Source organism: Macrotis lagotis, chromosome 1 (assembly GCF_037893015.1).
Source record: "Macrotis lagotis isolate mMagLag1 chromosome 1, bilby.v1.9.chrom.fasta, whole genome shotgun sequence".
NCBI classification, from domain to species: domain Eukaryota; kingdom Metazoa; phylum Chordata; class Mammalia; order Peramelemorphia; family Peramelidae; genus Macrotis; species Macrotis lagotis.
The window spans coordinates 241624389-241645098 of record NC_133658.1 but is presented as its reverse complement, the minus strand read 5'-3'; the positions used below and the strand labels follow the sequence as shown (position 1 = coordinate 241645098).

At 40.4% G+C, this 20710-nt stretch overlaps 1 protein-coding gene across 1 annotated transcript in view; it reads right to left on the bottom strand.

Annotated features, from left to right (window-relative positions):
* Nucleotides 1-11786, bottom strand: part of KIF3C (kinesin family member 3C) — a 66081-nt gene extending 54295 nt beyond the window's left edge. The window contains exon 1 of the mRNA XM_074209930.1: nucleotides 10202-11786. Within this exon, the coding sequence (XP_074066031.1) occupies nucleotides 10202-11713 (1512 nt within the window). The 5' untranslated portion in view covers nucleotides 11714-11786. The remainder of the gene's footprint in view (nucleotides 1-10201) is intronic.
* Nucleotides 11787-20710: the final 8924 nt, after the last annotated feature.

The following is a 20710-nucleotide window of genomic DNA, read 5'->3' as shown; positions in this document are numbered from 1 at the left end:
AAACTTAATTGAGGGAAACCTACATGTTTATTTTCATTAACATCTAATTGAAGTTTAGCCATTTCCTTCAATTATTTAAAAAACATTCACTAGAATGTTAAAGGGGTCCCAAACACAAGAAAATATCAACCATCCTTGCCCTGGATTGTTTTAGTTGGCTTTCATTTTGTCTTTTGCATAAGAATTGCAGACAGAATGCTGGATTCCAGGATTCACAGAATGGAGAAGAAAATCTTAATCTATTTTGGTTTCCAACACATTCAGCATTTGCTACTGGGTTTTTTGTTGTTTTGAGTTTTTTTGCCTTATAAGCTAACCCAGCACAATGGACCAATGTCTTTGGGGAACAATACCATACATAATGACTCCTAAGCTTTTCTCCCTGGTTGTAACTGATAGAATTAAAGGCCATCAGCCAAATACAATGTGGATTATTGTTGCTTTTTAATTTTTAATTATTATTTATTTAAGAATATTTATTATTTATTGAATGATTATCTAGTTCATGCAAACCAAACTCCCTTATTTTGAAAAAAAGAGGAAATAGGCCTGGAGAAAGAAAATGACTTTTTCATGATGATAAAGGTAAGTGGTAGAGCTCACATTCAAAAGACAAATCAGATCTCTTAACTGCAGACCAGTGCTCCTTCCTCTGTATCCTAATTATTTCTAGTCTTATGGTATGTTCTCAGAGACCTCCAAAAGGTTCAGTCAATAGATTTCAGGGGTCTTAGATGGGGAGGGGATATACATTCATTTTCATTAAACTATACCTGAAAATTAGCATTTCCTTAAATTGTTTAAGTTATTATGAGAAGGGATCCACAGGTTGGTTTTTTTTTTTTTAGGTTTTTGCAAGGCAAATGGGGTTAAGTGGCTTGCCCAAGGCCACACAGCTAGGTAATTAAGTGTCTGAGGCTGCATTTGAACTCTGGTACTCCTGACTTCGGGGCTGGTGCTCTAATCCACTGCACCACCTAGCCACCCCTATCCACAGGTTTTTGCACCTTTAAAAACCAGAGATTTTATCCATGACTAAAGGGTTCACGGCACAAACAAGGCGAAGCCACCCTGGTTCTATGTGGGAAAGTTTGTCAGTTATTAATTGGAAGGTTGTACTATTCACAACTCTCTTCAAGGTGATTAACATTCAATTTTACAGCTCTCACAAATGAGTGACCAAATGCTTCTGGTTAAATTTTTTATCACCTAAAACAGTGTTTCTGTCCACAATTTGTTGTTTTTCAGTCAAGTCTGACTCTTCGTGACCCCTTTTGGGGTTTTCTTGGCAAAGATACCGGAGTGGTTTGCTATTTCCTTCTCCAGCTCATTTTACAGATGGAGATACTGAGGCAAACAAGAACTTGCTCAGGGTCACACAGTAAGTGTGAGGCCAGGTTTGAATTCAAGAAAATAACAGTTCTTGAATCTAGTCCCAGTGCTCCATCCACTGTGACATCCAGATATCCTCTGCCCACAATATGTGCTTGAGAAAGTTCTGTTAAATTGAATTAACCACAAGTTACTAGGGAAGATGATAATTATATATATATATATATATATATATATATATATATATATATATATTTATATATATATATAGTGCTTGCTGTATGTCAGACAATATATTAAGCTTTATAAATATTATTTCATTTGATTCTTATAACTACCCTTGGAGGCAAGTTCTATTATTATAACTGAGGCAAAAAGATAAATGATTTGCCCAGAATCACACAGCTAGGAAATGTCTATGATTGGATTTAAACTCAGGTCTCTTGATTCCAGGCCTAGCTCTTTATTCAATGAGCTTCCTTGCTGCTTCTATCCCAGATTGTAGAACTGAACTGAACAGAATTGAACAATGATGAGTTCTGAAGAGGGGGACTGCAGGATAAAAATAACATTTGGCAAGATCAGTCTGATGCCTTCTTGTAGGGATGGATGAACTGGAAGGAGCCAAAGCTGGAGTTTAGAAGTCCAGGTAGGAAGAGACTATTAAGTGGCACAGAGGATAAAATGGTGGGCCTGGAGTCATAAGGACCTGAGTTCAAATCTAGCTTCAGACACTTACTAGTTATGTGTCCCTGGACCAGTCATTAAACCCTGTTTGTCCCGGTCTCCCCATCTGAAACATGAAAAGAAAAATGGCAAATCACTCCAGTTTCTCTGCCAGGAAAACACCAAATGAAGTCCCAAAAAAAGTCAGACTAGAATAAAACAGCTGAACAACAACAAAAATCTATAGTAAACTCCAACAATCAACTTTAACTAGAAAAAGGCATTCAGTGGCCTAGATAAGGTGAGGTCCTAGAGTAGGGTGGTAAGCAGTGGGAACCTGAAGAAAGATAAGAAACACTTAGACACCAGGATCTAAGGAGGGAGGAATCACAGATGACTCAGTCATTTTAAATCTGGATGACAAAGGGAAAACTGATATCCCAATAGAAACAGGATGAATTGCATTTTGGGGTTTTGTTTTTTTTTTTTTTGGTTAGAGGCAGAGGAGGAGTTCAACTTGAAACATAGACTTTCTATAAGGCTTATTATATTTCAGCACTGTTGGAAGAGCTTTACAATTTTTATGTCATGTGATCCTCACTACACCACTTGGAGGTAGATGCTTTAATTATCCCTGTTTTACAAAGGAGGAAACTGAGACAAACAGAACTTAAGTGATTTGCCCAGAGCCACACCACTAGGCCAGATTTGAATTCAGGCCATCTTAACTCCAGGCTCAGCATTCTATCCACTGAGTCACCTAGAAACCCAAGAGGAAATTAGAAATCAGAGTATACTTGATTTAGTGCTAGAAGAGATGTACCGAGCTAAAGGTCATCTAGTTTGCCTTGTTTATATTACAAATGAGGATATTGAGGCCCAGGGCTGTGGCATAACTTGTCAAAGGTTATCACAGATAATAAGAGATTGAACCAGGAAATGGAGTCTCTCCAACTCCAAATCCAGAACTATTTCCATTATATAACACTCCTCCACTGTCAGTAGTTTAAAAGAATGGTAAGGCCTGGAGCTACAGAATTTGGAAATGGTCTACCTGAGGATGAGAGAATAAAGAGAAATCAAAGTTACAGAGACAAGGATTGAGCCCTGGGGAATTTTTCCTTTTCTGGTGAAGGTGGGAGACCAAGAGGAGTCATTAATAGGGATAGAGATAGGTCAATAATATCTTCTTGTTCCTCTAGAAACTCTCCAAGGTTCTGAAGCATTGGTTTCTTAATTTTCTTTTGTTTCCTAGGTTACTTCTTCAAGATCTATCTTGCATCTCCTCCCACTTCCCATGGTGGTGGGAGGCTGAGAGGCTCTATCCAGAATTTCCTACTCTTTTCCCAATCTGATGCCTTTGGGATCTAATCCTGCCTGAGATTTCTGCCTCCTGTTTCTTTGTCTCATCTCAGGCCTATATATTTTCCTATCTTCAGCCTTCTCTCACAAACATGTCCTTTTCTTTTTTTCTAACTAAGCAGCTAGTCTCAAACAATCAGCCAACATCTTCTTATCCTTGTTGCACATTCTTTCAATCAACAATTTGAGCTTGAACCAATGCTGCACTAGTTAACAATCGGTTCTCCAAAAAAAGAAAATGTACACAAGACATACTTTTAAGTTTAATCTGAATTATTAATGTTTTATTCATCACTTTCTTAAGTCTAGACAATCAGCAAGTCAATAAATTGAGTTCTGATGTATTGATTTCTGAGGTCTAAATGCTCATACAGGAATTTTAACACTCTTCCAATGCACCTCTAGTTTTATTATAAGACTGAAAGAAAGAAATCCTTATATTCTACATTAGTCTCCTAACCCACCCTAGATATAGCACCAGGAACACTCAATAAATAATTCTTGGAAATGATTAAGCCTAATGAAAAGCTTTGCATCCAAGGTTGCAGACAGATATAAAAATAAAAACACAAATCACGTCACCATGGGCACTATGAGGAAAACAGAGATACTGATTGAATCTGGCTTAACCAACCCTGTCCTAAATCTTCAGGTCATAAGGTTAAACAGAGAATTAGCTTAGCTAATGGCAGGATCATAGATCTAGATCTGAAGGGTCACCAGAGCCTATCTAGTCCAATTCCCTCATTTGATGGATGAGAAAATTGAGTCTCAGAAATATGAAGTGACTTGCCTAGTCTCACAGAAGAAATAAGTGTCAGAGGTGAGATTCAAATTCAACTCCTCTGATTTTAGAGTCAGCACAATTTTTCCCTCAAGATATGCAGTGATGAGATAGAAAAGAGGAAGGGAAACAAAAGGATAAGTCTAAGAGTACAGAAGGGGCTTAGCTAATTCTGAGAAGGAAATTCAAGCTCTGGGTCTCAGACACCCTCCTAAGCCTTCTCTGAAGTCTGTGGCATGACTCAGAAGTCAGAGAAACATGTAGGTATTGGGGAGTCCAGGACACTGAGACAGGGAATGGGATGACACTTGATAGGCCAAAGCCATAATTCTGGGAATCCTGGGAGCCCTGGGTGGGAAGATGGTAAAGATACTATTACTACTAATAATAATATCTTCTATATGCATGGAGTGCTTTTAACTTTCTTCAAAGTGCAATCGTAATTATTATCTGATCTGATCCTCATAATATCCCTGGGAAGTAGGTAGGGCTGGTATTTTTAAATTTTTCCTCTTTATTATGATGACAACAATGATGGACTTCAAAGGTATCAACAAACATGAGCCTTTATCTATACTAAGGAGAAAAGAAAGAAGACTGCATGTGAAATCATCAACCCCCCCCAATGTCCAGTTTGTTTTAATATTACAAATTGAATAAGGTAGCACCATCCCTGAGATCAGGTAGATATTATTACCTCCGTTCCCTTATTCACATCCCTCCTTCCCCACAACCCCAGTTTTCTGCAGATCCCTTCAAGTCATACAATTGGTTTTGCAATACCACAAAATGCTTCTAATATGATTCCTTCATCTCAGCAATGAAGAAAGTAAGATTCAGAGTAGCTAAATAATCTACTTCAAGGTCATACAGGTAGTTAGGGCAACTGGGTGCTATAGTGGATAGAGGGCTGGATCAGAATAAGGAATATTCATCTTCCTAAGTTTAAATATGGCCTCAGAAATTTATTAACTGTGTGACAATGGAAATGTCACTTAACTCTGTTTGCCTGTTTCTTCACCTGTAAAATGAGTAGGAGAAGGAAATGGCAAACCACTCTAGCATCTTTGCCAAGAAAAATCCAAATAAGGTTAAGAAGAGTCAGACATGTCTGAAATGACTCAACAACAACAACATCAGACAGACAGAATGTAAATGAGAGATGGGATTTGAACTCAGGCTAATATTAATTCTAGCTCTCATTTGGCTGGGTCTCATAGTTTTCCTAGTGACAGAACTATGTCCAGGTTTTCCTTCTCTTAGTTCTGTGTAGCTGGGAAAGGGTGAAAAGAAGTGGTGAAGATTTCAAACTACAGATACAGTTAATACTATTATTCTTATTCTGAAACGTCCTGGGCACCTCCATCTTTGTTGTAGACGTAAGAGTCCTGGATATAATAATGATGTCAACTCCATCTCTGGGGAGCTGTGTCAGAGCTCTCCTCCCCATTAAGCAGACATTACCTGAAGCATGAAGAAAAGAAGACTCTTATAATAAAGGCACCTCAAATGAATCGATAGAATGGATGGGAAGAAATTTTACTCCACACCATGCAAAGAGGCCTAGATGAGGCAATGGGGAGTCTATAGCTTTAAGGTCATAGATGTAGAGGCAGAAGGGACTTCAGAGACCATCTAATCCAACCCTCTCATTTATAGATGAAGAAACTGAGTCCCAAAGTCATAGAGGTCATCATTGTTCAGAAATAAACACAGATCTTCAAACTTGTTCTCTGCCTCTAACTTCTCATGGGGTCTTTAAATTTTTTTCTTTTTCTTCTTAGTTTCAAATTCTCTTCCTCCTTCCTGCTCTTTCCCCATGCACTGAAAACTCAAATATCCTATCTATTATACATCTAAAGTCAATGTCATGAGAGCTTGATCAATTCGCATAAACCTCTTAAAATCAGTTTTTTCATCTCTATAACGAAGAGACTGGATTCAGTGGTCCCTAAGGTTCCTTCCAGCTCTAAGATTCCAGGAATCATGACTTTAGCTTATAATCCTCTTGTCCCTATCACACTCTATGCCTATCTGGTGCTGGTTATTTACTAATAATGGAAATGGTACATAACCACGATTCTTGTACTACCTAGGAGACACTGGGCAAGATGCTGGGAAAACAAAGACTTCCTTTGCAAGTTGGAAGGAAAGGACAGAGGTCTACCAAGTAGAGTCTGCTTATACATAGTTCCAACTTGTCCTCAGCTCTTGATACATCTTCTGATTTAAAGCCCAGCTATCTCAATCCATATGCCCTCCCTAGAATGACCTATCTGTTCTGAAGATGAGTAATCTTTTGCCTTTCTTTGATAGTGAGAGGTATTGTACCCTGCACAGGATTCTCCAGAGTCATTGCTCATAACAGCCCAGCAGGAAGCTCTGTATAAATACAACTATAACAAAATAAAAATAAAAATGAATACAAAATAAACAAAAATACACCTTTCTTCTCTACCAATGACAGACTGACAAAGTCCTCCTAAGTTGTCAAGTGTGCCAGGGCTAGGTATCCCAGTACCATATTTGGCTTTATTTCATTTTATTTTATCCTCTTTTATTTTCAACTGTGTGAGATCAGCAGCTCATAATGAAGGAACAAGTCTCCATAAATTTAAAAATATATAACTGGAATTCTGCTTATACCCTCCCTTCTGCCTATAGGATGAGATACTAGAACAGAAAGTAAATGAGAATTAAGGAGACCTACATTCTACTCCCAGTTCTGTTACAAACGAGTTGGACAACAATGAGCAAATAGACTCACTCTCTCTAGGCCTCCCTCACTTTCCTTACTTGAAAAATGAGATTAGACTATTAGATGGCTATGGTCCCTTTCTGGTTCAAAAACTTTGGTTCAACAGCTTTATGTATAATAACAGAAAAAACCCAAAGAAAACTGGAGAAAGGCTGACCAAATTATGATACAAGCTGAAAATGGAAGATTCATACCTCTTGTGGGATTATAAAATATAAAAACCTATTAATATAAGAGGATATGCATATAAAGTATGATAGCTCAAAGAAAGCAAGATGGGAACAACAATGTACACAATGTCTATAGGCTATGTAAATAGCAATAACCACAGTGTCAAAATCCGGGAAAATAAAGAACTATATTTCAGAAGGGGGACACAGACACAAACAAGGCACCCTAGTTATTATTTGTAAAATTGACTATATATATTTTAATGCATTTATGTTCAATTACTTTAAATTTTGTTTGTTTAAAATGGTTCATTCTAAATAGCTGAATAGTGGCTGGACTATATCTGGATGAGAATAAAATAGAATCCAAATCTTATTAAAATAATTATGATGATGATGATGATGATGATGATGATGATAATGATGATGGTTCTAGGCATCCACCAGACCTAAACACCCAAGAAACACAATACTTCTCCACCATCAGTGAGGGTTTTGAGGGACCTAGTCATATCTGATATTTCCTAATATGGAATTCATAGTGGTGAAAAACTTTGCATCTGGGAACACAGAGTTGGAGAGAACTTCAGAACCATTTAGTCCAACCCAGACCTGAACAAAACTTGCCATTATAAGATCCTAGATAAGTATCATTCAGCCCTTGCTTGAAGACCTCCACTATCTCCAGAGGCAGTTCATTTCAAATTTGGCCAACGCTATGTGTCAGGAAGTTTTGTCTGAAATCAAGCTCAACTCTGTCTCTGTAACTTCCACCCATTGTTCCTAGGAATACCCTCTAATAAGAACATAATTAATACCTCTTCCGCATGACAGGTTTTCAAATATGTGAATATAGTGTTTCCCTAAGTCTTCTCTTCTCCAGGCCAAACATCCTCAAATCCTTCAAGAGATCTTCACAAGACCCTTCACCATTCTGGCTCCCTCTTCTGGATATTCTTCTGTTTATCAATGTCCATCTTAAAATATGATACTCATCAGAGTCACAACTAAGGTGAGAGCTACCAGGGTTTTGCCTCATGTGCAAAAATAATTACTTTAAATTAAATTGGTCACTATCTGCTAGGAGAAGCTTTCCTCCCCACTTCTTGATCCCTCTTCCCCTCTCAAGTGAATGTGTGCTGTTAGCAGCATCCCTGAAAACCAGAACACAAACACAGAACTCCAGAAGTGATCTGACCAGGGCAGGCAGGATCTGCTCTGTGCAACATCTGTGAAGGATCCCCTTATTCTAGGAAGCCTCCCAATTAGAAGGGATATGAAAGAGACAGATTCAAGTCTGAGCTTGGATACATACTGGTTGGTTATGAGCAAATAATCTCTCTTAACAATAAATTATAAACCTGATAAAGGAAGTTCCTAACGAGGAGCTTGCTACCAGGGACCATCAATCATCATGATGCCTCCTAAAAACAAAAACACATAAGGTCTCTGGATTCCTAAGGTGGCCCTCAGCCCCACCCCTGCTGTCATCTCTCACAAGAACCACTAGTCACTCCAAGAGGTACCTGCAAGAACAATAATACTAGCTAAGGTTTGCAAAGAATTTTTAAAATATTCTCATCTGATCTTCACCACAACCCTGCAATATCAGTACAGTTATTGAACAGATAAGGACAGATAAGGCTGAAAGATTCAATGATTTGCCCACATCAAAGGCAGAATTTGAATTTAGATAATTCTGACTGTTAAGATCAGGCTTTTCCCCCTTCATCAATGTGCTGCCTAATTCTTGGTGATCCATTCTCTATTATTCCCCAAAAGAAGTCCATCACTGTCTCCCCTTATTTCTCCTTTTTTGCTCTTTTTCTTCTTCCTTTCATTCCCTCATTGCCTTTAATTATTGCCCCTCTCTGGGGCCTGCAGTGGTTGTTGCCTAGTGCTGGTGCCATTCATTGCTGACCCTTATTGTGTGACCTTAAAGCTTACACACCCTGCTGAGAACCACTCACTTTGTTGATTGCTGATCCATAACCTCCCTAGGGCATAGGGATCAAGTCTTACTGAGCTCAGAACTGGATATTTATGGATAGGTTTAGGATTCAGGAAGTCAGTTTGTTTCTCAAGTCACCAGTACCTGAAAGTCTCCTTTTACTCTCGTTCCACTGATATGACCACTGTACCCTAGAATTCTAGCCCAGAGTGTTTGGGGCCATAGTTGGGCTTTCCTCATATCACAGCATTCAGGAATTCCTCTTCCCTCATGGAAGCTTACTCCTCAAAAAAAAAAGGGGGGGAGGGCATCAGATCCAGAGCTATATAGAAAGGAGGAGGGGCACTGCAGGTATTATAAGAGAGTCAGAGTCCCTTTGAGATCAAAGATCCTGAAGTGCCTTACTTCATGGGCAGCAGAGTCAGATTAACCCTTGTGGGTAACCACATTAGCCACATTAGCTTATGAGCCTGTAAGGAAACATCTATCTATATCTATCTATCTATCTATCTATCTATCTATCTATCTATCTATCTATCTATCTATATATTAATGGAGTATCTGCCAAGAAAGCAGTACATGGGAGAGAGGGAGAAACAAAGGAGAAAGATTTGAGGGTTTCCAACCTTTTCTACTGATAGGCATTGTTCTTTGGTCACAAAGTAAACATGACTTTTCTTTCATTACTCTTCCATGAGTACATTTTACCTCTTTTTTCCATGAGTGGATGTCACTGAATGATGACAAAAGAACTGGGAACTGGGAGTCTTAAGTCCTAGACCCAGTCTCTAACTAGCTATGTCATTTTGTGGACAAGTCATTCTATGTTCCTGGGACTCAGTTTTTCCATCTGTAAAATGAGAGAGTTGGATCAGATCAGGAGTTCTTAACCTGAGATCCCTGGGCAGATTTCAGGGGATCTATGAGATTAACTGGGGAGAAAAAAAAAATCTTTATTTTCACTAACCTCTAACTGAAATTTAGCATTTCCTTCAATTATAGGTAACAAAGGGCTCCTTAGGTTTTACCAGACTTCTAAAGATGTTCAAGAGACAAGAAGGGTTCAGAACCCCTGGAATAGCTTATCCCTAAGGTCCCATTTAGTTCTAGAACTGGAAGGCTCAATGAGCCTAGGAGCTCATGGATGAACCTAAGGGTCTCCCAGACCAATGTCTTACCTTGTATTTGGTGGCCAGGAGCTCTGTGGCTTGCTGCTCCCGCCTCAGGTCCTCAATCATCTTTTCCTTCTCCTCCAACAATTTCTGTTTCTCCTCATTGACCAAGCTGTGGTCATCTTGTATAGCTGCCTTTTCCTCCTCCAGTCTTTCCTTCTGTTCCTGCAGATAGTTCTCCATATTCTTCTCCAGAGGGACTTCTGGAGTAGGCTGGGGTGGTCGGTGGTTATTGTTGTGGTCATCTTCCTCTTCAGCAACCCAGGCCTCAGTTACGGAACCCTCTGGATACCCCTCGATGGCCACTGACTTCTTTCTGCGACTGCTTCTCCGACGCTTACCCAGCAGCCCCCGCTTCTCTAGTTGAGCCTTTAGGCGGGCAATCTCCTCCTGGAACTCCCGAAGGAGCGTATCCTTGGGGTCTTCATTCACCCGAGGCTTGTTCTTGATGTTTTTGGCTCTGTTGGCAAAACGCAAGGTGGACAGGCTCTCATCATAGCTGTGTGAGGCTGGGCCCAGGGTGGCCACCATGATGGTCTTGGCATTGCCCCCCAGAGAGTCCTGAAGCAGCCGGGTCAGCTTGGAGTCCCGATAGGGGATGTGGGTGCTCCTGCCATCCACCAGAGCTGAGATCACATTACCCAGAGCAGAAAGGGAGAGATTGATTTTTGATGCTTCTTTGGGTCTTTCTCCAGTGCCAGCTCCTCCTCCTGAAGATTGGTTAGCCGCCCCTCCAGCTGTGTTGGTGCCCGCTTTGCCCTGCCGCTCACTGCCAGCCAGGTCTACCAAATTGAGCTTGCCCACCCGGATGTGTTCTTGGCCATCAGAACCCCGTTCGCTACACTCCACTGTGATTACAAATATGGCATGGGAACGGGAGCTGACCTCGTTCATGTGGGTACTACCCACAGCCCTGGCCTGGTTGCCCAGATTCATCACGTGCTCTATTTCTTTGACATTCTTGGTGACAAAGGAAGAGAGATCTTTGATGTAGACCCCAGTCTCGGGGTTCTCTTTCAGCTCCAACCTCTTGCCTGGCTCCTTGGAGAGCAGGTCCCTGATCTCCTCCTGGTAGATCTCCAGGTAAGAGGCCCTGACCAGGTACTGTTGGTTCTGGGAACGGGAGATGTGAGTGAAGATGTGCTCAAAGGCGCTGGGGATGACCCCTCGCTGCTCCGGTTCTGCCCAAGTCCCCTGCATGGTGTAGGTCTTGCCGGTGCCGGTCTGGCCATAGGCAAGAACGGTGCCGTTGAAGCCCTGCAACACTGAGTCTATGAGGGGGCGCACCGTCTCGTCGTATAGGTCAGCCTGCTTAGAGCTGGCATCGTATACGGCGTCAAAGGTGAAGGTCTTGGGCAGCTCCCCCGGGGTGGCCCGAGGATTCCTGAGGGTCACCTGGCCCAGCTTCACGTCCATCTCCAGGATCTGCTCATAGCCAGCAGCCTCTTCTTTCCTGCTCAGGGGGCGGCACCGGGCTACCACCTTCAGGGCCTCGCTGGGTTTGGCTTTATTGGCCATTCTCCAGCCCAGGTCCCTACCCCTCCCGCAGCCCCGCCTGGCCTCCCTCGCTGGAGCAGCCCGGGCTGTCCGCCCGCCCTAAGTCCGGACCCGCCGGGTGGTCCCGGCCCGCTGGGGCCGCTCCTGGACGCGCATGCAGCTTCCTGGGGCGAGGGAGGGATGCTGCCTGGGGTGGCGGCTGCTGCAGTCCCGGCCTCCAAAGCTCTGGGCTCTGGGCTGGCGCCGCCCCGGGCTGGGGCCGAGGCTTAGGCAGAGTGAGCGGGCGGCAGGAGCGGCGCCTGCCCGGAGGCGGCCCCCGGAGCCCGGCCCATGCTGCGGAGAAGGGACCCGGGCTGAAAGCAGCAACAATGAGATAAAGAGAGAAGACGGGATGGGGGTGGGCGGCCGGCTCTGGGCTCCTCCCCGACGTCTATGGCAGAGGGCTGGGAGAGCCGGGGGTCCTGGACAGCCGGGCTCCGGGGCCCCTCATGGCCCCCTGGGCGCAGAGACGCTCACCTGCGGTCCTCTCCCCAGGGCGGAGGGTCATTCATTGCAGCTGCCGCCGCCGCCGCCGCCGCCGCCGCCGACCCAGGAGCAGAGAGAAAAACAGACAGGGAGGGGGCGGAGCTGGCGGCCGCGAGGGATGCTCTCCCACTCGCTCGGGGTGGGGTGAAGGGAGGGGGAGGGGAGCAGGGCCAGGCCCGGGCCGCCTAGAAGAGAAGTCAGTGGTCCAGCATCCCGGCCCGGCGCCAGCGCCAGCGCCCTGGCCCTCCACAGAAGCACCGGGCACCGCTCACTGCAGAGATCCTCCCCGCCCGCTGGCTCCCAGCATCTCCACGCCAGAATCTGACACCCCAGCAGGGCTGGGCTCAGGGCATGCTGGGAGTTGTAGTCCTGCCTTTGTTAACCGAATTCGGGCAGGTTAGGGGTCCTGGTTCCAGTCTTGGATGCCCCAGCGGGAGGATGAAGGGCCCCGGATTTCCAGGATTCAGTTTCCAGTGAGACTAGAGATTGTGAGATCTTGGAGGCTAATTCATTGACCTGGACCAGGTTGCCCCATCCTTTCCTGCCTCCTGAGAGCTTCAGTTCATCCCTCTAGCCCCTCCCTCTCTAGCATCTTCAATTATCAAGAAGGGAAATAAGGTGGAAAGGGCTCTGGGTTAGAAATCAGGACCCATAGCGGTGATCAACCTTGATGGACTCGCTCGTTCCATCAGTGCAACAATCAGGGACAATTTGGGGTTGTCTGCAATGGAGAATACCATCTGTATCCAGAGAAAGAATTGTGGAGTTTGAACAAAGACCAAGGACTATTAGCTTTAATTTAGAAAAAAAAAAAACTTCTATCTTATTGTCTGATCTTGCTATCTCTTATATTTTACTGTTTCTTCCTTAAGGATATGATTTCCCTCTCATCACACTCAATTTGGAACAATGTACAACATGAAAACAATGTAAAAGACTGGCAAATTGCCTTCTGTGGGGGGGGGGTGGGGAGGGAAGTAAGATCAGGGGAAAAATTGAAACAAAACAAATAAAATCTTTAAGTGGGGAAAAAAAAAAGAAATCAGGACCCACAGAGTGTAGTTTTTTTCTGTTGTTTTTGGCTGTGTGACCAAGGCCTCATTTTTCTTACCTATGAATGAGGGAATCTGGTTTAGAGCAGAGGTTCTTAATCTGGGGTCCATAGACTTTTAAGAAATATCTTCATAATTCTATTTTATTTCATACATTTTACAACATTCTGAGGAGTCCATAGGTTTCATCAGCCTACTAAAGGAGTCCATAATACAAAAAAGATCAAAATCTGGGCTAAAGATCCTTCTGGGTCTAAAATTCTACGCTCTCTCCCTCTGTATCAGTTCCTTCACTTCTACCTACATGTTGGAGACTTCCCTAGCTAGGGGAAAAAAAAAACCCAAAACAAAAACCTCTGATGATTTAGTCTCGCTGGCTGAGGAGTCAGAAGACTGGATTCAAATTCTGCCTCATTTGATCACTGTCTGAGTGACCCTGTGCAAGTTACTTCACCTCTTTAAGACTCAGTTTCCTTACCTGTAAAATGAGGGAGATGAATAACATGGCCTAGGAGGTGTCTTCCAATTATAGTTTGAGAATCCTTTGACCCAACTGGTCCCTCAAGATTTATATAATGGAGGTGCAATTAGGTGGTACAGTGGATAGAGAACCAGTCCTGGAGTCAGCAGGACCTGAGTTCAAATTCAACCTCAGACACAATGACCTGGGGCAAGTCATTTAACCCCATGGCTTTGCCAAAAAAAATTTTTTTATAATGGAAATAGTACTAGAACTAGAGTCAGAAGATCTAGATTCAAACTTTAGTAGTTGTATGATTCCCAACCTCCCCAGATAAGTCACAATATGAGATTTTATTGTTCCAATTATTCAATGGGTCAATATTACTCCCATTACCTTGTAGGATTTTTGTGAGAGAAGTAATTTATGAATTATAAAACCCTATAGAAATAATAGTCTATTTAGCCCTTCTCATTTTCCTTTCATTGTGAAATCCCATGCCAAAGAAATTAATGGCAACTCTCTCCATTTGCTCACTAGGTCCCTGCAACTGGACTTTTCTTTTTATCGCTCTATCTTATAGACAGAGAGAACAAGTAACCTATAAGAAGGCTGGAAAGGAGCAAAGAAGGGATCCCCTGACCCCCCCCAAAGTTTCCCCTACTTTTGACTGAAATCGCACATTCATGTTGGGGGGATCTAAAAAACTATGGTTAAGATTTCACCATTAAAATGCTACCAACCAACAACTTAATCCATTTTTTGTTGGTGTTTATCCTTTCATTCCTGTCCAACTCTTCATGACCTCAATTGGAATTTTCTTGGCAAAGATACTGGAATGGTTTGCCATTTCTTTTTCCAGCTCATTTATTAAATAATTTTAATTGATTATTTTTTCCAATTACATGTTATCAAAGTTTTCCAATGTTTATCCACATGCATATTTATAAATTACATAATTTCTTTCCACTCTCCCTTCCTACCCCCTCCCCTCAATGGTGAAAAGTTAAGTGAACATTGTACATGTACATTTGTGTTTATCATGTTTACTTATTAGTCAGTTTTTGTATGAGGAATTAGAACTAAGGGGAAAGAAAACCTTGAAATAGGAAAGAAAAACAGGAGGAGAAATTTTTAAAAAGTGAATATAGTGTTCATTCAGATTTTAGTAGTTTGTTTTTTGTTGTGTTCATCTGGATTTAGATAGTGTTGTCCGTAACAGGTGTCCCAGGATTGTCCTAGCTCTCTAAACTGCTGAGAGGAGCTGTGTCCATCAAAGCTGATCAACTCACATTGTTGTATGTATATTGTTCTCTTGGTTCTGCCCCTGTCATTCAGCATCAGTTCCCGTAGTTCCTTGCTTCTCTAGAGTCCAGTTATTCATGGTTTCTTATAGAACAATAATATTTCATAACATTCATATACAATAACTTGTTCTACCATTCCCCAATTTATGAACATCCCCTCAATTTCTAACACAGAACTGTTATTAATATTTTGGAACATGTGAGACTTTCCCATTTTCTATTTTTTCTTCTGAATATAGACTTAATATTAGTATTGTTGTGTCAAAGGGTATGATCAGTTTTATTGCTCTTTGGGCATGGTTCCATATTGCTCTCCAGAATGGTTGGATTAGTTCACAACTCCACCAACAGTAGATCCATGTCCCAATCCTCCCCAAACCTCTTTTTGTCATCTTGGCCAATCTGATACTTTATAGTGATTTCAATTTGCATTTCTTTAATCAGTAATTATTTGGAGCATTTTTCATATGATTATACATAGCTTTAATTTCTTTGTTTGAAAACTGCACGTTCATATCCTTTGATCATTTATCAATTGGGGAATGACTTGTAACCTTAATTCAATTCTCTATACATTTTAGAAATGAGACCTTCATCAGAGCCCCTAGCTAGGAAAAGTGTTTCCTAGCTTTCTGTTTTCCTTCTAATCTTGGCAACATTTTAATATAGTCAAAATCATCCATTTTGCAATTTATAATGTACTCTATTCTTTGGTCATATATTTCTCCCCTTTCCATAGATATGACAGAGTATTTCTTGAGCTGTTGATTGGTATTATTTTGGCATAAGGTATGAGATGTGGTTCAACTCATTTTACAGATGAGGAAAGTAAGGCAAACAGTGAAGTGATTTGCCACTGACAATAAATCATTCAACAAGCACTTATTAAACAGCTACCACATGACTGCACCAGGTGATGGAGATACAAAGACAAAACCAAATGATCCCCGCCCTTAAGAAGTCAACATTTTATTGAGGATTCCAACATGTATGTATTTAGAGTATAAAGAATAAATATAAGGCAATTTAGGAGGGTTATAAAGAAATAGCAAATGAAATGAATGGGAATTAGAAAAGACCTCAAGAAAAAATGGGGAATTTGAGAAGGATTTTGAAGGAGACTATATCCTAAGAGTCATGAGGGAGTACATTCCAGAGATGGGCAGCATCTGTGCAAAAGTCAGTAGATGAAATGTCAGGTTGGAGAAGGAGCAAATAAGTCAATTTGGCTGCATAGGAGAATGCATGTTAGAAAGTAATGTGTAAGAAATCTGGAAAGGGAGCTGGAATCAGATTGTGAAAGGCATTAAATGCCAAAGAAAAATGTTTGTATTTTATCCTAGTGACAACAAAGAGTCACTAGTGCTTCTTTGGCAGGGGGATGATGATCACCAGACCTTTGCTTTAGGAATATTATTTTGGCAGCTGTGTGCTGTATGGAATGGGGAGGATCTGGAATGAAAAGAATATAGGATAGATTCCAGGGAGATGAGTCAAAGGAAAAGTAGGAAATTGGGGTCCAGGATTCCATCAAAGACAAATATGCCTGCTTCACTAATGTGCCCACATGAAGACCCTACCCCTCTCTAGGCTCCCCCTTTTTGGAAAGCACAAAGGTTTGCTCTGCTCTCATACTCCCTTGTCCCTAAGTAGCAGCACTATTGATGCCATGTCTTTGCTCCTGAATTTATCTTTTTTTCTCTTTTTCATGGCAAACTACATCACATGTAAAATCATTTGTCTTCAGTGGGTATTAGCTATGCTTAGTTCCTATAAGTATCTCAGTTCCTTTGGTTTCTCTAGCCTCTTAGCTTCTCTTCCCCTGATTTCTCGGCTCCATCAGCTTCTGTGTTTTGTAAGTAGCTTCTCTCAGTAGCTTGAGCTCATCTAGCTTCTCAAGTGACTTCTGATGCCTCAGATTGGTTACTACACATTTCTTATGTGTAGTAACCCATCTCTAATTTAAGTTGAGTAACTCTAATCCACATTTCTGGCAGAGATATCATAAATAGTGCTTATACAAGAGTCCTTAGGCCCAAGGCTCGAATTGGTATGCTTTTTATCTTGTTTAGATCCAGACTTTCACCTCCTTTCCTGGTCATCTTCATATAATGCTGCTTTTCTTTCCATGATTTCACAGCTCCATCAGCTTCTGTGTTCTCTCTTTTATAAGTAGCTTTTTTCAGTGGCTTGAGCTCGTCTAGCTTCTCAAATGGCTTCTGATGCCTCAGATTGGTTACTACACATTTTCCCATTAGAATGTAAACTTACAACTAAACTATTCTTTGATCTCCTAGTTTGCTTATAATGTTAGTAAATCAAGGAATAGTTTACTTGTCAGTTTTTTTGTAAAAGAAAGCAGTCTATGACCAAGGAAGAGATGGAGAATATCATTAAAAACAAATTAGATAATTTTGATTACATTAAATTATAAAGCTTTTGCACAGACAAAACCAAAGAACTCATTTCTAAAATATATAGTGAAATGTGTCAAATTTATACAAAAAAAGTCATTCCCCAATTGATAAATGGTCAAAGGATATGCAAAGGCAATTTACAGATGAGGAAATCAAAGCTATCCATAGTCATACAAAAAATAGCTCTAAATTATTACTGATTAGAGAAATACAAATTAAAGTAGCTCTGAGGTACCATCTCACACCTATCAGATTGGCCAATATGACCAGAAAGGGCAATGTTCAATTTTGGAAGGGATGTGGGAAATCTGGGACACTAATACATTGTTGGTGGAGCTGTGAACTCATCCAACCTTTCTGGAGAGTAGTCTGGAATTATGCCCAAAAGGCAATAAAAATCTGCATACCCTTTGAACCAGCAATACTACTACTGGGTCTATACCCTGAAGAGATCATGAAAAAGGGTAAAAAACATCACTTGTACAAGAATATTCATAGTAGCATTGTTTGTTGTCTCAAAGAATTGGAAATTGAGTGAATGTCCATCAATTGGGGAATGGCTGAACAAACTGTGGTATACCCCAAGAGGCATGGGAATTCAGAGAAGCTTGGAAGGACTTGCATGATTGATGATGAGCTAGATGAGCAGAACCATAAGAACATTGTACACCCTAAAGGCAACATGGGGGGTGATGATCAATCTTATTGGACTTGCTCATTCCATCAATGCAATAATCAGGGACAATTTTAGAGCACCTGTGACAAAAAATACCATCTGTACCCAGAGAACAAACTGTGGAGTTTAAACAAAGACCAAAGTCTATCACCTTCAACTTTATTTTATTAAAAAAGTATCTTATGTTCTACATAATTTTGCTATCTCAAATATTTCTCTCCCAACACATTCAATTTCAATCAATGTATAGCATGGAAACAATGTAAAGATTACCAGACTGCCTTCTTGTGGGGGGATGGGGGAAGGAAGGGAGAGTAGAGGAAAGATTGTATATTCAAAACCTTACAGAAAATAATGATTATATACTATCATATATAACTGGAAAACAAAATATTAATTTATTTTTTTAAAAAAATAATGTAAACCTACTGACTTGCTAGAATATATATTTAGATTCCAAGAATTTAGAACTATGCTTTGCACATTAACAAATATTTTATTTACCTGTTTCTGGTTGTGGATGATATTTTCCATCACAAGTCCTTTAGAATTGTCCTTGATTATTATACTGTTGAGGTGAGCGAGTCCATCATAGTTGATCAACATACAATATTCCTTTTAGTGAGTATAATGTTCTTCTGGTTCTGCTCATTTCATTTAGCATCAGTTCATGCAAGTCTTTCCAGAATTTTCTGAGGTCCCATCCCTCATGATTTCTTATAGGACAATAGTATCCCATTACATTCATAACCACAATTTCTTCAGTCATTCCCCAACTGATGGACATTCTCTCAATTTTCTGTTCTTTGTCACCATGAAAAGAGCTGCTATAAATGCTTTTGCACATGTGAGGGTTTTTTCTTTTTGTCCCTTTTTAGAAATAGAAACTTAGAATTAGTATTGCTGGATCAAAGGGTATGCATAGCTTTATCACCCTATGAGCATAGTTCAAAATTGCTCTCTAGAAAGGTTCAATCAATTCACAACTCCACCAACAAAGCATTAGTGTTCCAGTTTTTCCACATCCCCTCCAACAATGATCATTTTCCTTTTTTGTCATATTGGCCAATCAGATGGTACCTCAGAATTGTTTTAATTTTTCATTTCTCTAATAATGATTTAGAGCATTTTTGTATGACTATAGATAGCTTTAGTCTCTTCATCTGAGAATTGCGTATTCATATCATTTAACTATCAATTGGCTAATAACTTGTATTCTTATAAATTTGATTTAGTTCTCTATATATTTTAGAAATGAGTCCTTTATCAGAAACACTAGTTGTAAAAATTGTTTCTCAGCTTACTGCATTCCTTTTCATCTTCGCTGTATTGGTTTTATTTGTGCAAAACTTTTCAATTTAATGTAATTGAAATTGTCCATTTTGCATTTCATAATATTCTCTACCTCTTCTTTGGTCATAAATTGTTCCCCTTTCCATAGGCCTAGCAGATAAATTATTCCTTGTTCTCCGAATTTGCTTATGTTATCACCTTTTATGTCTAAATCCTGTACTCATTTCAACCTTATCTTGGTATAATAAGGTATGAGATGTTGCCTAATTTCCATCATACTATCCTCCAGTTTTCCCAGCAGTTTTTATCAAAGAATGAGATCTTATACCAGAAGCTGTTTGCTTTCGGTTTATCAAACAACAGATTACTATAGTCATTTACTACTGTTTCTTTTGTACCAAATTTGTTTCACTGATCTACCACTCATTTCTTAGCCAGTACCAAATAGTTTTGATGTCTGATACCTTATAACCCGTATGGCCAGGTCACTTTCCTTTGCATTTTCTTTCATTAATTCCCTTGAAAGTATTGACCTTTTGTTCCTCCATATGAATTCATAATTATTTTTTCTAGCTCAAAGTACTTATTGCTAGTTTGATTTGTATGGTACTAAATGAGTAATTTAGGTAGAATTGTCATTTTTATTATAGTAGTTCAACCTACCCATGAGCAATTGACATTTGCCCAGTTATTTAGATCTAAAGTTCAACTTTTTTAAAAGAAAAATGCAACAGATCAAATAACCCTCCCCCCCCCAAAAAAAACCCCAAATCCCCAAACAACCCATGTAATGTTTTGCCTTAAGCTATTTCTCTCTTTCTCCCAGTAAGGTCTTTTTTTCTGACCCTTTTAAAAAAATGTCCACATTAAAAAGGGGGGGTGGGGTTAGCACTTTTCAAATGCATTTACTGAGATGTCTTCATAGGAACAAGAGTACCAAAACATTCCTTCTATAGCTCATGAAGACCTGAATTAAAATTCTACCTCAGTTATTAGCTGTGTGACTACCGAGAATCACTTTAGCTTCTCTCTTCATTTCTTCATTGATACAATAAGTGAGTTGGGCTTAATGGTCTCAATGATCTCTTCTAGCTGTAATTTTATGATCCTATAACTCTTTTTCTTCTCTTGGTTTCCTTATGTCATTTTCTCCTAGGTGCAATGATTGTTCAGCTGGACTTTCCTAGTCTCAGATGACAGCTGTGACTACCAGAGTAAATTCTCTTGAATCCATAACTGACTCTCTTCTCTGCTGTGAGAGGTCACACATTTCAGCAAATTATCTCAA